The sequence below is a fragment of the Mesoplodon densirostris genome, chromosome 1, assembly GCF_025265405.1.
Source record: "Mesoplodon densirostris isolate mMesDen1 chromosome 1, mMesDen1 primary haplotype, whole genome shotgun sequence".
Lineage (NCBI taxonomy): Eukaryota > Metazoa > Chordata > Mammalia > Artiodactyla > Ziphiidae > Mesoplodon > Mesoplodon densirostris.
In genome coordinates, this window is record NC_082661.1 from 210,791,644 (window position 1) to 210,812,385 (window position 20,742).

The window sequence follows — 20,742 nt, forward strand, 5'->3', positions numbered from 1 at the left end:
CGTCTGAGACACCCAGTCTGTGATACTTCGTTACGACAGCCCTAGCAAAAAAAAAAATATATAGGAGCAGATTATGAAAATTTACCAAGCCAAACTACAGAAATTAAATTTTACCTTTTAAGCTGTCAGAAGCCTCCACGGGTGTCTAAGCATCAATGTGACATAAGCAGGTTTGGTTCCGAACCCAATTTGGAAACAGCGGGTACCCAGAAGTGAAGAATGATGGTGGAGTTGACAGATGCACTGTTCCAATGCAGAATAAAACAAGTCGTAAGGGCCCTGGACTAAATCATTGACAAGAGGAATGAATAACAGAGGTCCTCATCAGACAGACCTTTGTGGGGCAAAAGTAACACAATTTGGGGGAAATGAGGTGTTGGAGGCGCAGAGCAGACAGATGAGGTTATCATGAAGAAGTGTACTTTGGGGAGTGAGGATGCCTCAGATCTCAACTGGGGATACAGGAGGTGAAGCAGGCTTAAAAGAAGAAGGGAAAAGATAATAAACTTCCCTTGGGATGGGTTAAGTTTGAGACAACTGCCGAGCGTCCAGCTGGATGTGCTCCGGAGAGCGGGAGTACAGCTCTGGACCTGGAGCCTGAGGCGGGATTCCGGGACTCACAGACGGGGAGGGGGTGGGAAGGGGGCGGTCGAGCTCTGCGGAGCATCAGCGATCCAAGAGCCCCGCGGCCGAATCCTCGGGGTCCCCGCAACGCGTGGACAGAGGAGCCAACCAGAGAGTCAGGAAACCCTCCCAAAAGCAACAGGATTGGGGCGGGGGGTGTGCGCGCCAAAGGCCAAGGAAGTCAGCGCTAGGACTCTGTTAGGAGTTTGCTGGTAGTTTTCAAACGGAGGAAAGGTCTTTGCCCCTGCTGCAGACCGGCTCGGGCTGGATCTCGCTTGTTCACGCCGTCGCATAAAGGGGTTTCCCTCTCTCCCTGCACCGCGGTCAACCGAGGCAGAAGTGGCTGGCGGCCAGCAGGGACCCCCAAGCACCCTCTCAGGCAGGCGCAGGCAGTGCCAGCTCCGGAAGCCCTTCCACCCGAACGGAATGGGGGCGCCAGGGCTCCGGCTGCACTCGGGACACGGGCCCAGGCGCCGCTCGTCCAGCGCGCCGGCCGCGGGGGCGGCTGCCTCGCGCCTCCCCCTACAGCGCGCCGCGGCCGCTGGGCGAGGCAAGGCGAGGCGAGGCGAGGCGAGGCGGGGGGAGGCGGGCCGAGGGGGCGGGCGAGGGACGCGGGACTCTGGGGAGCTCGGGGGCGGAGAGCAGGAGGCGGCGGGCCCCGGGAAGAAAGGAACATGGCTCCTGCGGCGGACAGCGCCGAGCGCGGCACGGGGCGACGGCGCGCCGGGCGCCAGTGACCGCCATGGTGAACTCGAGCCGCGTGCAGCCGCAGCAGCCCGGGGACGCGAAGCGGACGCCGGCGCCCCGAGCGGCGGGCCCGGGCCGGCTGATGGCGGGCGGGCGGGCCGCGGGCGCCGGCCTCGCCGGCCCGGGCGGCCTCCGCGAGCAGAGGGGCCTGGAGATCGAGATGGAGCGCATCCGGCAGGCGGCCGCGCGGGACCCCCCGGCCGGAGCCTCGGCCTCCCCATCTCCTCCGCTCTCGTCGTGCTCGCGGCAGGCGTGGAGCCGCGACAACCCGGGCTTCGAGGCCGAGGAGGAGGAGGAGGAAGAGGAGGTGGAGGGAGAAGAAGGGGGAATGGTGGTGGAGATGGACGTAGAGTGGCGCCCGGGCAGCCGGAGGTCGGTCGCCTCCTCGGCCGTGAGCTCTGTGGGCTCCCGGGGCCGGGGGCTGGGGGGCTACCACAGCGCGGGCCCTCCGAACGGGAGGCGGCGCCAGCGAGAGGACCAGGGCCCGCCGAGCCCCAGCCCGACCGGCGGCGGCGGCGGGGACCCGCTCCATCGCCACCTCTCCCTGGACGGGCAGCTGCCCCGAGTGGCCTGGGCCGAGAGGCTGGTTCGCGGGCTGCGAGGTAAGAGCGCGACCGTCGGCGGCTGATGCACAAACCAGAAGTGCGGGCGCCGCCAGAGCCATCGCCCGCGGAGGGCAGCTCTCCAGGGCTCCCGCTCGCGTTCCCATTGCGTCCCCGCCTCCCTAGGAAGCGTCTTCCGCACCTCTGCTAATTCCGTTCTATTTCCGGTACCCAGCACAGAATTCCACTGCGCCCTTGTTGGTGCAAATTTATTGGATACCTCCTAAAAGATGTGTCAGCTTATGTTTTTACCTTTGGAAATAAGTGAAAGCCGTATTAGAGCGAAGGGGTACATCTGGAGGGTTTTTTTTTTTTTTCCCTGTAGGGAAAAAAATATTCTAAGGCAACTAATGGTGGTTGCAACTGCATATTTGCGAATTTCACTAAATGAAAACTAAACTTATGTGCTAGTACCCATGGTCTTTCACTGTCCTGGGTGCCCTGTTGCCCCTTATCCCTTTCCGGAATGGGTACGCAGTACAGTGTCCTAGTTGTGGAAGGAGCGTCATTGGATAGTCATTGATGTTGTTTTGGCGGTGTCTGGTTGTTTGCGGGAGAGGGAACTGTTAAGAACGCCACGAATAGAATAAACTGTCTAGGAAAACAGTTATTCGGCCATTTCTAAGTCTAGGTATTTTTCTAAAACAGTTGCAAAGTAAATGCTTATGTTTTTAAAACCTGAAAGTATGTTTTTAAATAACTAAGTTAATGTTCTTTGAAATTCCAATGAGACAGTGAGGTCATCAGATACCAGCTGTGTGGAAATGTGTCAGAGTTCGGTGCACCCAGCTCTCCAAAAGGCAGGAAAGGAATTTTCAAAATTGCCAGTGCCTATTAAGAGGACACAAATTTTCCAAGAGCAAATGGGATCCTGTTTTTGCAAAGTTTTGTCAGAGGCATCTTTGGGAAAGAGTTGCATTGGCTCCTGCCATCCAAGTGACTTTAACCTCTACTCTTAAGAGTTTTCCATTCTCAGTTCTTTTGAAAATTGCCCTTCCGTTCTCTTCCTGTCAGTTTTGAAAATCTTGCACAAAAAGCTATCCAGGTGTTTTTACAGCAACGTGATTAACACCAAGTCAGGCCTATACCGGAACCCAGTTCTACCACATATTGGCTACATGACCTCGAGCAAATTGCCTAACCTCTCTGATCCCCAGTTTTTGAATTTTTTTAAAAGAGATAATCATAATACTTAGTTCTTGACTTGGGAGGATTAAATGAGGTGAAACGTAAAACGTGTAGCAAGTCTCTGCCATGTTGTGAGTGCTTCATAAATAGAAATTAAATCATAGATTCTAAAAGTGTACATTTTGGTACTCTTACACAGTGATTATGCTAGTTAATTTGATTCAGAGCATGGTGGGGACCAAAAGATCCTTTTTTGAATAACCTGTGTGAGTAGATTAGTAAAAAACTCTCATACTTCTTTAAGGTTGTTAAATTGTTTTAATTGTGCTTTTTAAAGTATTCACTGAAATGAGAGGAGTTTCTTATAAGTTAATAAATAATGGAAAGTCATGATCCTGTTAATTCAGCTTAAGTATTTGATAACACTTAATGTTCTTTGAATAAACTCAATAATGGAATATAATGAAATGAAATATATGAGTGTATGTATAAGTTTATCTCTTTTAAAAAAAGTTTCAGAAAATTTACAATGAATAAGGTAACAGTAAAACTTCTAGTCACACCTTATCAGTGGTCTAATTAGTAGAATAGAATCATGAAAATCTTATTTACAGAAAAATTTAGAATAAATTTTATTTTATTTCTTTTATGAAGAAATATAATTGATACTCTTGTCACTTATTAAGTAACATTTGTTAAATAATTAGTGACTATACCAGGTGCTACCAAAAAAAGAAAAAAAATAGCACATCACCATTTTCCTCTGGACAGAAACCCAGAAAAGTGAAATGAATAACCATGAATGAGTTGTGATTTTTTTTCCCCCTCTTGGGATACCGATGACAAAAATCTTACATACATTGTATAAGTAGTGCCCAGGGTCAGAAGAGAGAGTGACTTGGAATTTCTAAAGGTAGGAGCAATTACTCAAATTTGGAGTGGTCAGGAGCTTCCCTGGAGGTCTCCAACCTTTGTGACTTTATGTAACTCACTTAGACTTCCTGGCCTCTGTTCCTCATTTATAAAATGAGGTCCCTAATCTTCAAGGTCCCTTCTAGCTTCAGCATACCCTGTGTTGTTGTTAAATGACATGAATCTGAGCTGGACAGCAAATGGTCATTTCTCTCCTTGGACACTAAATAGATCTATCCTCTTAGCAGGAGTAAGATAGCAACGAAGAAATGTTTGAGACCTGATGATGGGAAGCATTGTGTCTAACTAAGGAATTAAGAATTTACCCCTAAATATTAGGAAGCAGTTGAAAAGTTTTGAGCAGGGGCAGAGCACGTTGGAAGGGAATATGAGTCAAGCAGTGTGCTGGGCAGGAGAGCTTGCAGAAGGGGACAGGGAAGCAGGAGGACCAGGTAGGAGGCAGCCAGCGAAGGGGTGATGAAGGCCTGCACCGAAAGAAGCAAAGGATGGCTGAAAGGTTGAAAGACTGCTCAAACTAAAAGGTATCTCCAACCCAGTGATCTTGTTTACTTTTTTCTTAGCAAACGCTTCTTTATGCAGAGAGAAAATTTGAGACTCTACATGAGTTATCATATTTTCTGAATTTCCGAAGTTGAATGTGTTTTATGGACGTATCAGTTTACTGAAGTTACTTTCTGTTTGTTATTTCAGACATTTATGCTTGGTTGGTTTTTTGTTTGTTTTCCTGGAGAAATCATAAAGAACTAGCTGTATTGGTCAGGGTGGGCTAAGTTGCTATAACAAATACATACCTCCTCTCCCATTCACTATATTGTATCATCACTGTCCATATCCAGAACTTTTTTATCATCCCAAATAGAAGGTCTGCCCATTAAACAATAACTCCCAGTTCTCCTCCTCTTCCCCCCACCCCCAGCCTGTCTTCCGCTTTCTGACTCTATGAATTTTCCTGTACTGGGTACCTCATATTAGTGGAATCACGCAGTATTTGTCCTCCCATATCTGGCTTATTTCACTTAGTATAATGTTTTCGAGGTTTATCCATGTTGTAGCATGTATCTGAACTTCATTCATTTTTGATGACTGAATAGTATTCCCTTGTATGTATATACCACATTTTGTTTCTCCATTCATCCGTTGATGAACACTGGGGTTGTTTCTACCTTTTGGCTATTATGACTTTCCCTTTATTTTTAATCCAACCCTCACTCCATAATTGCTTCCTTTTCCCTTTTTATTTGCACTATAATTGTGAACAAATGAGATTTTGTATTTTCATTGCATGGGGATTTTTTTTGAGGGAGGGTTGCTACTCTGCGGGGTGTGATAAGGCTATGCTAGTAACAGAATTTGTGCAGTCAACAAACATTTATTGAGCATCTCCCTTGTGGTAGGTACTGGGGATACAGAGATGAATAATACAAGATCCCAACTCCCAAGGAGTTTAGAGTTTAGTAGGGGGGTGAGAAGTGTAAGTAAATCATTGCAACGCCAGGTCCCAGTTGTGGGAGGGACCCAAAGAAGAGAGGACCAGCTCTACCTGCGGAGGTTAGAAGTGAATCTTGAGTTATGTTTTGAAGGATTCACGGGGGAGCTGGAGGAGGGAAAAACAGAGAAGTAAGACCAAGCAAGCTTGTAGCTCATTGGTACTTTTTCCTGTAGGCAGAGTCAGTGAGGGCTTCAAGCAGGGGGCTGATATGATATCATGCCAATCTGAAGATGATGCTAGCAAGAATGTAGAGAATGGGGTGAGGTGCATAGCGCCAAATACTGGAGGAATAGATCAGGATAAAGTGACAAAGGTGATAAAGTGATAAAGTGTCAGTTGCACTGAGGATTGTGAGCTGGGATGAAAGAATGCTAGATGAAAGAGAGAAACCATCAGAATTGTGGACCAACTCCATGTGAGGGTTATGAAAAGGGCCTCTTCTAGGATGAAACCCATGCTTCTGGGTTGGTACCATTAACCCACACAGGGCAAATAGGTTTCTAGAGAAAGGAAAAAAAGAGAAATCTCAGTTTGGGGCATGTGAGTGTGAGTTGTCTGTGGAATATGCAGGTAGATCTGGCCATTAGCTGTGGCACATACCTGCCTGCATCTCAGGAGGGGGCTGCCTAAGAAATTTGAGATTCAAGCTTCAGTATCATCAGGTAGCAACTGACTATTCTGTAGAAAACGGACCAATAGTAAAAAGTCACTTCCCTTTCTGAAGGTGTCCCTGCAATTCAAATCACTATGAAGAAGGATTGTATTTATCTTCCTAAGCAAGGCCCACATGTGTCTAAGCACGAAAACAGGATTCTTTTATGATGTGAGTGCAATGAGAATTTGGTCAGGCTATTCACAATGACTTCAAAGTCCATATGGATTTGGGTCTCCATGCTATTCTCAAATCTGGACGAACTAGGCGTCAGAAGTAGGACATTTCAGATTTGGACCTGTTTCTGAAGCCATAAAAGGGCCTCTTCCCGCCACTCTATTGCTGTACACATAATATTTCTAATTCCCAGAACAACCCCACAGAGAGGTACTGTTACCTTATTTCCAAATGAGGAAGTGGAGGCTCATGGCGTTAGGTAAGGTCTCTCAGCTCCTAAGTGGCTGACCCTTCATCTGAACACAGCTTGGATTCCAGACCTCCACACTGCACCTTGTCACGATCAGTGAGTCACAGCGGGTTAATGTATTTCAGGTGGGACAGGGTTAGTGCGAGGCAAAGGGGCCACACTGAATTGTTTTTACCATGGAACTGAGATAGTAACAGGTGAAACGATACAATCGCTGGAATTAGCTTCCAAATAATTGACGAGTGGGTGAGGGTTTCCACGAATCAAGGCTGGTGTTGAGTTAATAACTGTTGAAGCTGGGTGAGGGGTACATGGGAGTTCATTATATCGTTCTCTCTTTGTGATTTTTTTTATATATTTCAAAATAAAAAGGGTTTGGAAGCATTTGGATAAAAGAGTTGCAAAATGGCATTTTTTCCAAAGTCGGTCATTTACGTTGGAGACCTTTTTGGTGCTCTGGATTACCCATCTCAGACTTCTCCCGTATGCATACTAATAAGTAACACTTATTGTTGAGGTGATGGGCTCTGACTTTGGGCTCCGGCATTGACTAAGCACCTTCTTACACAGGAAGGAAATTGCATATTGTCCGGTGTCCCCTCATGTCATGTTCTCCTAACAGATGGAGACACGTTATGTACTGAACGTGAGTGCCTGGAGGTACTCCCTCCGCAGCTGGGATGATGGCGGGAAAAGACAACAGTTGTTTTTGAAGAATGCTCCCATTTTGGACGTGAACGCTGCCACTTCAGCATTCTTATTCTGTCATCCCTGATGAGAACTAAACATGGGAAGTAGTTGGCTACAGGACAGCTGTTTTTTCCGTTTGTGGATGCAGCATTCCTCACCCATCAGGATGTGAAGGGATCCCTGTATCCTAAGACGGACCCTACTACATACACACCCAGTGGGGAAACTGGATGACATTTGTAAAGCAATAAGTATTTGAGGAGGTAGCTAGAGAAATTTAGAAAAAAGTAAATGCATAGAAATATAGTCACATAAAATATACATAAAAGGGCTTGTTTCTTTTCATTTGAAATGTTTCATTCGAGGGCTAGAATTAAATTGCCATAGACCATTGCAAATTTAGCCTGAAGAAAATTCGATAGGAGTTTGGTGTTTTCTGTTTATAGGTCAAGCAAAACCATTTGCAAATATTAAGAACCATGACTTTTCCTTATTGCATAATTGTTTATAAACCATGGGAAAGAGTGAAATCACCGACCAAGTGAGACAAGGCAACAGTCTCTCTGGATGGTCAAGGGACTAGCAGTTTCCACTTATGTGTCTATTTTAGGCCTGGCCTCCAAAAGAAATACGCCCAGAGAAATGGTGTGGTTTTGTCCAGGGCTACTGAGCCTAATATTTGGCTGCCTCTGTGTTATTCTGAGCTGTAATTTTCCATGTCATCTACGTTCGTAATAATTCTTTACTATGATGGAGTTTCAGCGAGCAAACATTCTGCTTGGTGCATTTCTTCTGAGTGAGTAATCCCCTGACAACCACCAGGTGTTGGCAGAAGCAAACCTGGTCATAAGTCATGCTCCCCTTTCGGCGTGGTGAAACCTAGGACGCGTAACCCAGTGTCTTTGAGGGCAGATGCTGATTTTTCCTGAAGGAAATTTGGGAGAAAAGAAGAAAAGGAAAGGAAATACCCCAATTTAGGAGTAGAACTAATGTATGATTATAAGACTTAAAAAGTACATAAACACTAGCAATGAAGTCATTTCTTCCAAGTGCAAGACCATATACCGTTTTCCCCTTGTTCTCTGTGTGGCTGGATTGTGGCATCAGTGGTTCTGGGATGGAAGGGGTTAACGTCTGTGGGAAAGAAGCGTGAGGCAATTTGCCATTAACAGCTGACCTAATCTAACAGAAAGAATTGAGTGGTTTGTCTTTTTTGGAAAACACTAAGGCTCTTCCAAGTAACCAGCAGTGTGACTTGACCACACTGCTCACTAGCGGGGGTTTGGACGGCCACCATGTCTGTCTGCTGGCTGCGTCCACAACTGTGGGATCTCTCTCCAGGCAGCTCACCATGGCTTATGTCATCTTCGCTCAGCCGGCCCAACGCTTTTTCCATCTGCTAAAATATGGAGCACGGTTGCTGCTTTTACCCTTTCTCCAAAGAGAGAGAGAAGGCGGATGAGTTTGTTGCTTTTCATTTAAAAATCATACATTAATTGGAATTTTAAACTGTTCAGCTAAGCATGTTTAGTGTCATCAGTCAGCACTGAATTTCTTAAAAGGCAAAAATGGGTACAGAGCAGAGATTTTTACACCAGTGTGTTAGAAGCTTGATAGATGTTTCCATAATGAAATGGTGCTCCAACCAGGACCTCTTTTCATCAGGGGTGACCTAAAAAGTATCGTTTGCAACGTTACATCATGTACTAACAAGGATAATTAATTTAGTAACACGGTAATTCCTCCCACATATAGGAAGGACTGACGTGCATGCATAATTATTAAACCTAAATTTCCTCTTCTCTTTCTAAATTTTTACTAAGATATTTTCTAATGCGGTTGGGAGTTTAGACAATGATCAGATCATTGCCTTGTGTTTTGCACATCTGGGGGGATAGTAGAGGCTGATGTATTCCTAAATTAAGGGTACTCCTGCTAAAACCATTTCTCGGTTGCCTTTAGAGCAGGCTAAAAAAAAATCCAGGAGAATCTCCCTTAAAGGTATACTGCTTTTTATGTGTTTTTCCTTTTGCCATTCATGAGATTTTTTTAAAATAAAATGACATCTTTTATTACTATTTTAAAGGTCTCTGGGGAACAAGACTCATGGAGGAAAGCAGCACTGACCGAGAGAAACACCTTAAAAGTGTTTTACGGGAACTGGCCACATATCTCCTTTTTCTCATAGTCCTGTGCATCTGTAAGTAGAACATTTTCTTCCACTAGAGGAAAAGTTTTGAAAATATTTGACCTGTCAAAATTATGATTAAGAGGAATTGTAGATGCATCAGTACCGGTTAATTCAGAAGTTCTCTTCTCTGTTATCAATTCCAATTCACAATCTGAGAAAGCTCTCCTCTCTCCTCTGGTAAACATTGATCAAAATTCGGCATTATTTGATTGGCCAGGTTGTTGTCAGTTGTGACCCTTTTCACTATGAGATGCACAGGGTGACCTGCCAGACACCAAGTAACCAAGTAAAAGGATTTTTGTATTAGATTCTTAACAATAATTACAGCATCACTATTATTACATCAGTTAATGTAAAGTGTACACAGGAATTATTTTCCAAGTTTAACTTTCAGAAAATACAAATAATATCACCTAATATTGCTTTTATGTCTATTTATATTTAAAAGTCCCCTTTTTTTGGATTCGGATGTGTTGTGTGGATGCCTTCATTCTAACTAATCATTTCTTCCAAATCTTCAATAATCGTAGATTTTTACTCTGTAGGAAACTTACTGCAGACTCATCTCTTTCTGTTTTCTTTTTCCTTTCTTCTTCAATACATTCCTGCATTGACTGGGAGGGGAGGGATGCCTTAGCCAGAAACAAGCCTTAGAAACCGTTTGCCTCAAAGTCCGGAAGGTCACAGGCAATGGACTTACCCTCTGAATCAGAGGATATTGGTTGATGGAGTTCTGTTGTGTCCTCTCTAAAGCCCTTTATGAGAACAGACAGGAAGCAGACGTATGACCACCAGGACCTCTTAGCATATTCCTCAGGGAAAGGAGTTTGTTCTTACAGTGTACACTTAGAAATGCTTAAAAACCAACATCAACCGTGGAAAGAGTTCCCTTCTGTGTAAATGGAGAGAGTCATGATTTAATCAATACTTTAATAATGCCATTCTTATTACATTAAAATGGACCACCTTGAATTTAGTTGACTAAGTGCTAAAAGCTTCCTTTAAAAATGTTTTTTGTTTACTAGATTTATAAGAAGATGTGTAAGTTGAACATAAAAGATGAAGGAAACATTTAAGCTTTTGATATTTGTAATTTTAAGAAATTGAATATTGATGTATTTAATATCCCCACACTGATTTTTACTAATACTAGTAAGCTCTTAATGAGCCTCAAACAGGGCATGACTTCTCACATTTTTCTGAGAATTTGACTATCCAAGTGGGAACTTAAGAAAAAGAAAAAAAAAGAAGTTATTTAAGCTAAAAAGTATATATGTATGAACAACATTCGTTTTCTTGCTTTTTTCTTCCTAATTTTCTGAACTTTTCTGTTGTCTGTTTAGGAAGGAATCTCATTACTTTGAAAAGCATGTTATCGAAGAAATGCTGAAAACCTAGAAATGATCTATTCAGTACATTAAAAGTTATTAAGCAAGAGATGTGATATTTTTTAACTTTTATGTTCTAAGCTGTTAGAGTAAATGCTGAAGTGAAGTTTGCTTCCAGCATAGAAATGGTGCTTAAATATTAAACTTCAGTGGCCTTAAATTTTAACAGGTAGATTAGAATCATTATTATTACTAATTTTTTTCGAGCATGACACATACATTCATACATAGATTTTATGCAAAATATAGGTACTCCTATAAGTCTAAAATTTCAGTGTTCCCCAAAATTGCCTGAACATCAGAATCACCAAGAGAATTTTTTTTATATAATTATAGTTTGCCTGGATCTACTAAATCAAAGCCTTCCAGATATGGCCCAGAGAAGTGAATTTTCAGATGCCCTGACCAGGTTTGGGAACTAGGCCAGATAAATAAACTGAATAGCTAGAATTTTAGGAAACAAGCTTGTCATATAACTAACTAGTGTTTTCTTACTTATTTTAGAATTTTTATGCTTTTTGTTCTTTTTCACACTCATCACACTTTTTCTTATATCAGCTACATTTTTTACATAGGCAAAGTTTTTTTTTCAAAATATTGTAGAATCTCTGGGTAAAAAGGAATCTTGGCAGTCATGGCTCAAACCTCCACTGAATGCTAAAACTCCCCCCTGCAGCATCCTTCCCAAAAGGTCAGTCATCCTGCCTGCAGTTGAGCAAGAGTTCCAGGTTAAGGGACTGACTCCTTTGAAATAGTTCGTTTTATTTTTCTGTGGCTGTGTTAGAAAGTTCTTCCTTATGCAGAACCAAAGCCTGTCCTCATCTGACTTCCCGTCTTAGTTCTACTCTCTAAGCCAGCCTAATACCAGGGACCTTTCCCATGTCTCTCCTCCAGTTTAGCCCGTCAGAAGTTTGGAGACAGACGTTCAATCTCCTCCAAGTCTTCTCTAGGTTAAACCTTTCCAGTTCCCTCAGCTGTTGATCATGTGATCGGAGACATGCCTTAGAACAACCCACCTGATAGAAACTCCCTCCAGTTTATCAGAGTCCCCCCCTTTTTTTTAAGAGGGCACATTTATTGTCACTGTTCCAAATGTACCCAAAACATGAGAAAATAACCCCCAACTCAATTCCCCTCCCCTCCACAACATTCTCCCCAACACAAATAATTTTTCCCAAAACCACAAACATAAACTGGTTCTGATATTCTCATAAACAGTGCACCTAAGCTGCGCCTTTATTCCCGTCTTGCCTCTAGGTTCTTCATAACCATTTTTGTTTGCTTGTTTGTTTGTTTTGTTTTGTTTTTTAGATTCCATATATATGTGTTAGCATACAGTATTTGTTTTTCTCTTTCTGACTTACTTCACTCTGTATGACAGACTCTAGGTCCATCCACCTCACTACAAATAACTCAATTTCGTTTCCTTTTATTCCATTGGAGTAATATTCCATTGGAGTATTCCATGGAGTAATATTTCATTGTATATATGTGCCACATCTTCTTTATCCATTCATCTGTCGATGGACACTTAGGTGGCTTCCACCTCCTGGCTATTGTAAATAGAGCTGCGATGAACATTGTGGTACATGGCTCTTTGAATTCACGTGCAGTCTTAAGTTCACAGGCTACAGTCCATGGGAAGTAACTGCTAAAGACCAACTATGGCTGGAAAGCTCTCTGTCCTTTTCAGTACTGGACAAAAACTACAATAACAAGAAATGTATATTCATATATAAATATTACTTTAAACATGGCCTTTACTCCACGTGCATAGCTTTCTCTTTATTTCTTCGTGGTAACTTCTGTGTAAATATTACATGCTCTTCTCTCTTGTTTTAAAAAAAAATTACACTACTTAATACAGGCAGGCATTCACAAAAGCACTTGTGTTGACAACCTCTATCCCTCAAAGATTTCCATCACAACTTGTTACTTACCTTTGAATTTTAACCAAAACTGCATTAAAATGTTTGGGAGTGGGGCTTCCCTGGTGGCGCAGTGGTTGAGAGTCCGCCTGCCGATGCAGGGGACACGGGTTCGTGCCCCGGTCCGGGAGGATCCCACATGCTGAGGAGCGGCCGGGCCGTGAGCCATGGCCGCTGAGCCTGCGTGTCCGGAGCCTGCGCTCCGCAACGGGAGAGGCCACAACAGTGAAGAGGCCCACGTACTGCAAAAAAAAAAAAAAAAAAAAAAAAAAAAAAGTGTTTGGGAGTGTTAATCATTTTAATTCAGCTCTCTGGTTTATTCTGCAGCCTCACTCTGCCTCCTGAAAGGCCCTCACCCAGGTCACCAGGGATGTCTTAACTGCCAAATTTTATGGGCTCCTTTTAGCCTCTCTCTCTCATGTGGTCCCAAATGAGACATTTGGCATTCTACAAACTTCCCTCTTTGGCTTCTGTGACTCCCTCTCTTCCCGTATCCCTCCTTACTCTATTCCCTTTCTTCATTTTTTTCTTTCTGAAATGCATTTAGACAGACGATTCTCTGTGACTGGGTCTTTGGCTTTCTCTTCAAGGGATCTTTCCTGCAGCTTCAACGGGTCCTGTACGCTGGTGCTCCCAAGTTCCTCTCAGCCTCTCATGGACCACGAATCTTGTGCCAGTTTTTTACTGGACCTCTCCACCGGTGCATCTCAGGGGCACCCTTAACATTTCTCAACCTGGACTCATCCTGTCCATCCAAACATGCTTTGCTCACGTTCTCTATCTGGGTTACTATTAACATCACCCCCATGAATCCTCTCCCCAAACCTGGGCATCATCCTAGATGCTTTCTCTCTCTCTTCTCGTGGGATCATTCCACGTACTTCTTCTGTAGTGCCTCTCAAATCTGTCTTCTTTCGTAGATTGCTGTTGTCCCTCTTTTTAATCTTTATTATCTCTCTCCTGGATTATTCATTTATTGATTCAATGGACTGTTTAGTAATTTAATTAAGAACATATATAGCCCTGGCCTTAGATGTGGTTAGTGATGAGAAAGAACACAGCTGGGGAAGAGGATTCCCCGACAGAGAAGGCCTCTCTGAGGCCTGAAGCAAGAATGGGAGCCAGTCAGTTGAAGAGGAGACTGTGTGAGTGAATGTTCTGAGGCAGGAAAGAGCTCAGAACATTCCAGAAGCGGAGTGAAGATAGTGATTGGAGAGAGTGCTGTCAGATAAGGTCAGGGGTCAGACCCTACAGGTCCGGTAGGCTTTGGTAAGGGGAAGCCAGGGTTTTAAGTAGGGGGTGGTAAGATTTATTTAAATTTTAAGATGATGGCTCTGAATGCCATTGGAACACAGACCGGATGGGACCCAACGTCTGGACTTTAGGACTCCCAGGCACTGGCTCCGGACTTCTGTCTCTGAAACTACATTAAATCAGGTCACTCTTTTCATGGAACATGCTATAGTCACCTCACCTTCGAGATAAAGTTTGAAATCTTTACATGATAGACTAGTCTCTCACTGTATGATCTTTGCTTACTTCTTCCGACCTGGGAATATCTGGTACTTCAACCGCATCAAACTACTTACGAGTCTCAAAAAGGCCTTGGACTATGCTGTCCCTTTCCTGTCAGTCTGTTTGGTTCCTCCTCATCCTTCAAGGTCAGCTCAAGAGCCAGATCTACGGAGAGGCCTTTATCAACCAGCCCCCTCCCATAGTACGTGCCCCTCACGCTGGATTGTCAGACACGTTCACGCACTTGTCTCCCTCAGTGCAGGGGAGGGGAGGGGGCAGCGAGGGTTGCTGGTAGGCACGTCTCAGAGGTGGCACATAGATGTTCTCCCTAAATGTCGGAGACTTGGCCCATTTTCATTTTCTCGCGTGTTCACTCGTACTTCTTTTCGTTCAGAAACAGAACTTTTCCTGATAGGACAACTGAAACAGTGCAAGCCTCAACTTTCTTTGGTTTCTGAATAGCACTTTGCCTCGATATAGCACTTCTTAGTTCGTAGAATCCCTTGAGATATCTGTTCCTATTTTATCTCCACTGTGTCCCTGTGAGGATACCATACAACACAGAGCTCGCAGAGCAGCCAGGGTTCCTGTTCAACGTGATGGCGTCCCTCTGTGACAGATGACCTAGAATACTGGGACCAAGGCACCTTGGTCCTACTGTCTTTATATCTGGTATATTTGTGCTGCAGTTTTGATTTCCTCTTTCGCTGGCCCAAGAGTTACTAACAGAAAAAAATTTTTTAATTTCTAAATGGTTCCGTTTTATCTATCTTTGTTCATCCTTTTAAAATAATTTTCTGCATTTGTGGTTTAAAAACTATTGTTTGGTTAGTTTGGGGGGCTTTTTTTGGGAGGGGGTTGTTTGTTTTGGAGGTTTCTGTTTGTTTTGTTTTTTTGGCCTTAAACAGCAAGAATTTATTCTCTCACAGTTCTGGAGGATAGAAGTCTGAAATCAAGGTGCCTGCAGGGCCGTGCTCCCTCTGAAAACTGTAGGGCATCCTTCCTTGCCTCTTCTTCACTTGTGGTAGTTTACCTGCAATCTCTGGTATCCTTGGCCTGTAGCAGTATCATTCCAATCCTCCATCTTCACTGGGCATTCTCCCTGCGTCCCTCTTTCTTCACATGGCCATCTCCTTATAAGGACACCTGCCCGGTTGATTTTTAATTTTAGGGATTTACTGGTGTTGTCTTTGTGGCCCAGAATATGATTAATTTTCTTACATCTTCCATGGATATTTGAAAAAGAATGTGAGTGATCTCTTTTGATACAGTATAAGGTTTGATATATATATAATACATTAAGTCGTATGTTCTATTATAAAACCCCTAATGTCCCGAGGTCATTTTTATCTTCTTTCTGTGTCAAAGATTGAGAGAGATAAATTTGTTTCTAACTGCTCTTGTGGTTTTGGTAATTCTCCTTCTATTACTAGAAGACGTTGCTTTATATATCTTGATATTGTTATTCAATACATAAAAGTTCATTATAGTTATATCATTGTGTAAAGTATCATTTATCAATACAAGATAATCTTTTTTCTTTAACTCAGTACTCACCTTATAATCTCCTTTGTCAGATGATTGCAATACCACTTAACACCTTTTGTATATCTAATATATATCTTCTCATTCCTTTATTTTTAACTTCATTTTGAATGGGTCTCATAAAAATTCTAAAGATACATTTTTAAATTTTTTAACCAATATTTAAGACTTTATCATCTAGTAAGTTTAAGCTCTTTACATTTCATGCTTTTGTCAAATTTCTGCCATCTTATTTTTTCCTCTCTTTTACACTTTCTTGTTATTTTTCATTTCTCGTTTTCTTTTTGTTACATTGGAAATTTTTTCTTTGTTTTTTATTCCGCCGATCTGGAGTTTATACAGTGCAGTCCCCTTTATATAGCTTTTAGTATTTAAGCCTGTATTTTTTCAGCCATATTAAGAATAAAATGGTGTCTATAGCCTATTTTTAAATGAGACCATGTTTTAAGATAGTTTTAGTTAGTTTACATGCTGATTAGTTGGTGATGCTGTGATAATGTTTTTTATTCTGGCTTATTTCATAGAAAATCGAATCTGAGAGTTAAGACAAGGACTAAATAGCAGAAAAAAATATATGCACATAGGATATATGTGTCCTTTACCTTATATTTTTAAAATATTTTCCTCTCCTTTCTGATCCTCGTTTATGGTTATTTCATGATGTAACTTTCTTCTTTACAATTCAGTTCATTTAAAGAGTGTATGTTACCTTCCAAGTGGGCTTTGCCCATCAGGGACTGAAAGGAGAAACGATTTAACAGTCTTACATTTCTATTGCACTTAACAGTATGCAAAATCTGTGTTCACATAACATTTCTCCCAGTGAACTACACCAAAGCCTTAGATGTTATTATTTCCATTTTCTAGATAGTGAAACTCAAGCTCAGAAAAATTAAATACTTGTCCAAGATCCCAAGATACCGAGACCCACAATTATGAACACAGAGGCTGACTTAAGGGTGAAGGAAATCTTAAACTCAAACCCAAATCGTTCTGATTTCAAATCCCGGGGGGTCCTTTAGCTACAGCCTAGCTGGACTCATGATGCAGCTGACCCCTGGAGTGTGTGGAGCTGTCACTTGAAGATATCCCTTGGACTAGACCACTGCCTGGCACAAGGGAGGGACGGAGTTAACGTTAGCTGACTGAAGGTGTTAGAATCATCACCCCCTTCAACACTAGGTGGCATTGTTTCTCTGGATGTCCAGCAGGTGGCACTGCATGGCCAAGAGGATGTATCCCTTCCCTTTCAGTGAAGCTCTTAAATTCCATACACGTCCTGAGAATTTCAAAAGCAATCAGTATTAAAAGCACAGGACAATAAAGGAGATGCATTTTAAAATCGGTGGCTAAAATACATACATATTGCATATTTATAAATCAAAAAATTTAAATAATTTGTCATAAGTCTTTTTCAACAACCAAAAAAACCCCACAGGTAAAAAAAAATTAAGAGTGATCTACATTAACCAGCCAATCCAAAGAAAATTCTAATTTCAAATTAATTCCAAAAATCAATATAATAATCATTTAGTCGGCTTTGGGGAGCCTTCACGAGTCCTCTTTAGCAGGGTATCAGCTGTGGATCTGAAGAAGGCCTTTGCAGAACACATCGTACCTTGTCCACCCCTCTGTGGGAGCTGCTGGGCAGTGCTCCCCCTGGGGACACCATGAGCTCCTCTTCTTGAGGACAGAGATCACATCTTGCTCATCTTCATGTCCAACACCTTGTCCCGTCAATGGATTAAAAGTCCAAGCCCTGAACTCCAGTCCAATGCAGTTTTAAGAGGTGACAGGTCATGTAACACTGGAAGAGGAGTGTTCTTGTCCTAATTAGTGGGTCCTAGGATGACAGGTGATGGAACCTAACTGTGAGGACTGGAAGAGGTCCCTTCCCCTCTAGGTGCGGCACATGAGCCCTGTGGTTGTGTGTGTTTATTGCTTCACTGACGGACTGCTCCAGATGGACTCACAGACACACTTGTGTCTGGATCACTAGTATCCACTCCTCTCTTTTAATCTTAATTCTCTGTGATGCTTGGGTAGGGAAGGGGACGGTGAAGGAAAGATGTAATCCCCAAATCACTTAATATGAGGTTTTACAATGCATTGTATGCTGCCTGAAGATTATTACAGAATCAGCTAAGTATTCATTGCTTGCTGGGTGTTGAGAACTGTGGTCAAAAGACCTATAAAACCTCTGTGGTCAAAAGAAGCATAAAAGGAAGTATTTCCCTCCCCTTGAAGTGTTTTGTCATCTAATTGTAGGTATCAAAGCGTATGATACCTGTAATCATTAGAGTTCAGCATAAGACAGCACTTGTTAAAGTGCTGAAATTTTTAATAGATAACGTTGTAGCGATCTGGTTAAGGAGGAAGAACCACCATTATTGGACATTTAAGTGTCAGCCACTGTATTGGATAATTTTTAGTTTAGTTTTTTTTTTTTTTAAGAAATGCTGTTCTGCCTCTTCTTTCCTTTATCTATTTATTTATTTTTAATTTTGGCTGTGCTGGGTCTTTGTTGCGGCGTGTGGGCTCTGCTTTGCGGCACGCGGGCTCTCTAGTTGTGGCGCACAGGTTCCGGAGCACGCGGGCTCAGTAGTTGCAGCGTGCGGGCTTCGTTGCCCTGCGGCATGTGGGATCTTAGTTCCCTGACCAGGGTTCGAACCTGCATCCCCTGAGTTGGAAGGCGGATTCTTTTTTTTTTTTTTTTTTTTTTTTTTTGCAGTATGCGGGCTTCTCACTGCTGTGGCCTCTCCCGCTGCGGAGCACAGGCTCCGGACATGCAGGCTCAGCGGCTATGGCTCACGGGCCCAGCCGCTCCGCAGCATGTGGGATCCTCCCAGACCGGGGTACGAACCCGTGTCCCCTGCATCGGCAGGCGGACTCTCAACCACTGCACCACCAGGGAAGCCCTGGAAGGCAGATTCTTAACCACTGAAACCACCAGGGAAGTCCCATTTAGTTATTTTTTCTTTAAGCACCAAAAACTCCCATGAGATAGCTAATTATTCCTTACAGAAGAGGCAACTAAAGCTTAGAAAGTTGGAGCAACTTGTACAGCTCATACAGCAAGTAAGAGGCATGACCCAGACTCAAAGCCTGATCTCCTGTGACCTGCTGAGCCTCTACGTGATCTCCCCACCTTTCTCCAGGACCATTCAGAATGGGCTGGCACGATCAGCAAGTCTTCACGTCATGGGTACGGCTTGAGTTTAGACTGTGCCACGCAGGAGCTGATAGGTGGGTGGGAGGCAGATGCGTCTGTTAGTCAGCATCCCAGAAGGAAAGAGATGGGAGACTCACAGCGGCCATTGTGGAAGTTCAACGAAAGGACCGTGTACAGAGGTGTGGCGGCAGGGTTATAGGAGCCAACAGAGGGGACATGAGGCTCTGGGGCAAGGTTCCCACCTCTGGGCCTGGAGGGACAAGGGCAAGGCATGGCATGGTGTGAACCTGGTGTGGCTGGGGGAGAAGAGATGCCCCCAGCAGCGGTGGCCACCGTTAGAGGGTCCCCAGCAAACTGCACCCAGGCAGTGAGGGCATGGGAGCAGGGAGAGCAAACCCAGCTCTCTCTCTCCTCGGGCCCCCAGGTCTCCTGTGTGGCCTCCTGTGGGCTGAATGCACCGGAAACCAGAAGGCAGGGGAGTCCAATCGGTCTGCAGGGGTCTGCCTCAGGGTGCAGAGCAGGGCAGACGAGAATGGGGAGTTGATGTGGGAACAAGACGAGAGTGGGCTGCCCACGCCGTCGTAGGCAGAGGGGGCGGCAGGCGCACAGCCGGAGGATGCAGGGCTCGGCGTGGCGGCTGCTGGGGCGTAGGGCTCTCGGGCAGGGAGGGTGCTCCGGGAGGTGGGGGGAGGTGAAGGCGAAGGGTGTCTTGGGGGTCCTAGGTGGCAAGGGGGGGCACCTGATCTGAGTCCGGTGCTCAGTGGTAAGCCAGTTGCGTTTCATGGAAGCCAGTGTTAATGCATTTCTTGTATAAGCCAGAGAGCTGGGGATGGATCCTGGAACAACGGTGCAGGGAAGGAAGGCGGGATGGCTCTCTGCCCGTCCGCCGGGGTCGTGTGAGTGCATGTGCAGGATCCCTGGCAGAGTTCATCGGGCTCTTTCTGTCTTCCAGTGACCTATGGGATGATGAGCTCCAGTGTGTACTACTATACCCGGATCATGTCCCAGCTCTTCCTGGACACCCCGGTGTCCAAAACGGAGAAAACTAACTTTAAAACTCTTTCTTCAGTGGAAGACTTCTGGAAGGTATTTGCAAATGACCTCTTGCTATTGAAAACTGTTCATTTGGCTTCGTAAATTCAGTTCAGGCACACAAGGGCAGAATTTGATTGTGTCGTCTTGCTTCGTTTTTTGTTTTTGTCTCTTTGCTGGTATTGGAATGTACCCCTGATACAAGGCAGGCACATTCTTTCAAAGATCTCTAATGTAAAATTCAACCCAGCCCTCCCCAAATTGTCACAGATTCCAACATTAGTATTAGAGGATAAGCAATGAGGGATACCGTAGGGAAAATATTAAACTGATCTGGAAGATGCGTTCAGAATCTAAGAAAATGGGGAGGGAAATTGGAAAGGAAATGATTATTTCCTTCTGGGGAAATACTTAGTAAAATTCTTAGTAAACCCTGGGGTCAGAGCTATTGATTTTAAAGATAGAGGAACTGGATCACAAGAACCTAAATATACTAAATACTGCCTGAAAATACTTGACATCCAAAACCACACTTGTATAATATGAATCTTTTCCACCTCAAGGGGGCAGATCATTCCATCTCTACTGATTGTCTGATGAGGATAAGACACTGAGAAATGGCTGGGTCTATAGGCAAACTAATGGGAGACTTCTCACATATACACAGTTCTGTGATAAT

General features: G+C 43.9%; 2 protein-coding genes across 5 annotated transcripts in view; one reads left to right on the forward strand and one right to left on the reverse strand.

The window, feature by feature from the left end:
- Positions 1 to 20,742, reverse strand: part of PPM1K (protein phosphatase, Mg2+/Mn2+ dependent 1K) — a 449,751-nt gene that overhangs the window by 234,853 nt on the left and 194,156 nt on the right. The gene's annotated exons all lie outside the window — the stretch shown is intronic.
- Positions 1,273 to 20,742, forward strand: part of PKD2 (polycystin 2, transient receptor potential cation channel) — a 53,570-nt gene continuing 34,100 nt past the window's right edge. For all 4 annotated transcript variants that reach the window (XR_009533959.1, XR_009533958.1, XM_060114862.1 and 1 more), the window contains exons 1-3: positions 1,273 to 1,973; positions 9,379 to 9,492; positions 19,984 to 20,117. Coding sequence is in view for 2 of the 4 variants with exons in the window: in XM_060114862.1 (XP_059970845.1) it covers positions 1,367 to 1,973; positions 9,379 to 9,492; positions 19,984 to 20,117 (855 nt within the window). In the remaining 2 variants the exon portion in view is untranslated. The remainder of the gene's footprint in view (positions 1,974 to 9,378; positions 9,493 to 19,983; positions 20,118 to 20,742) is intronic.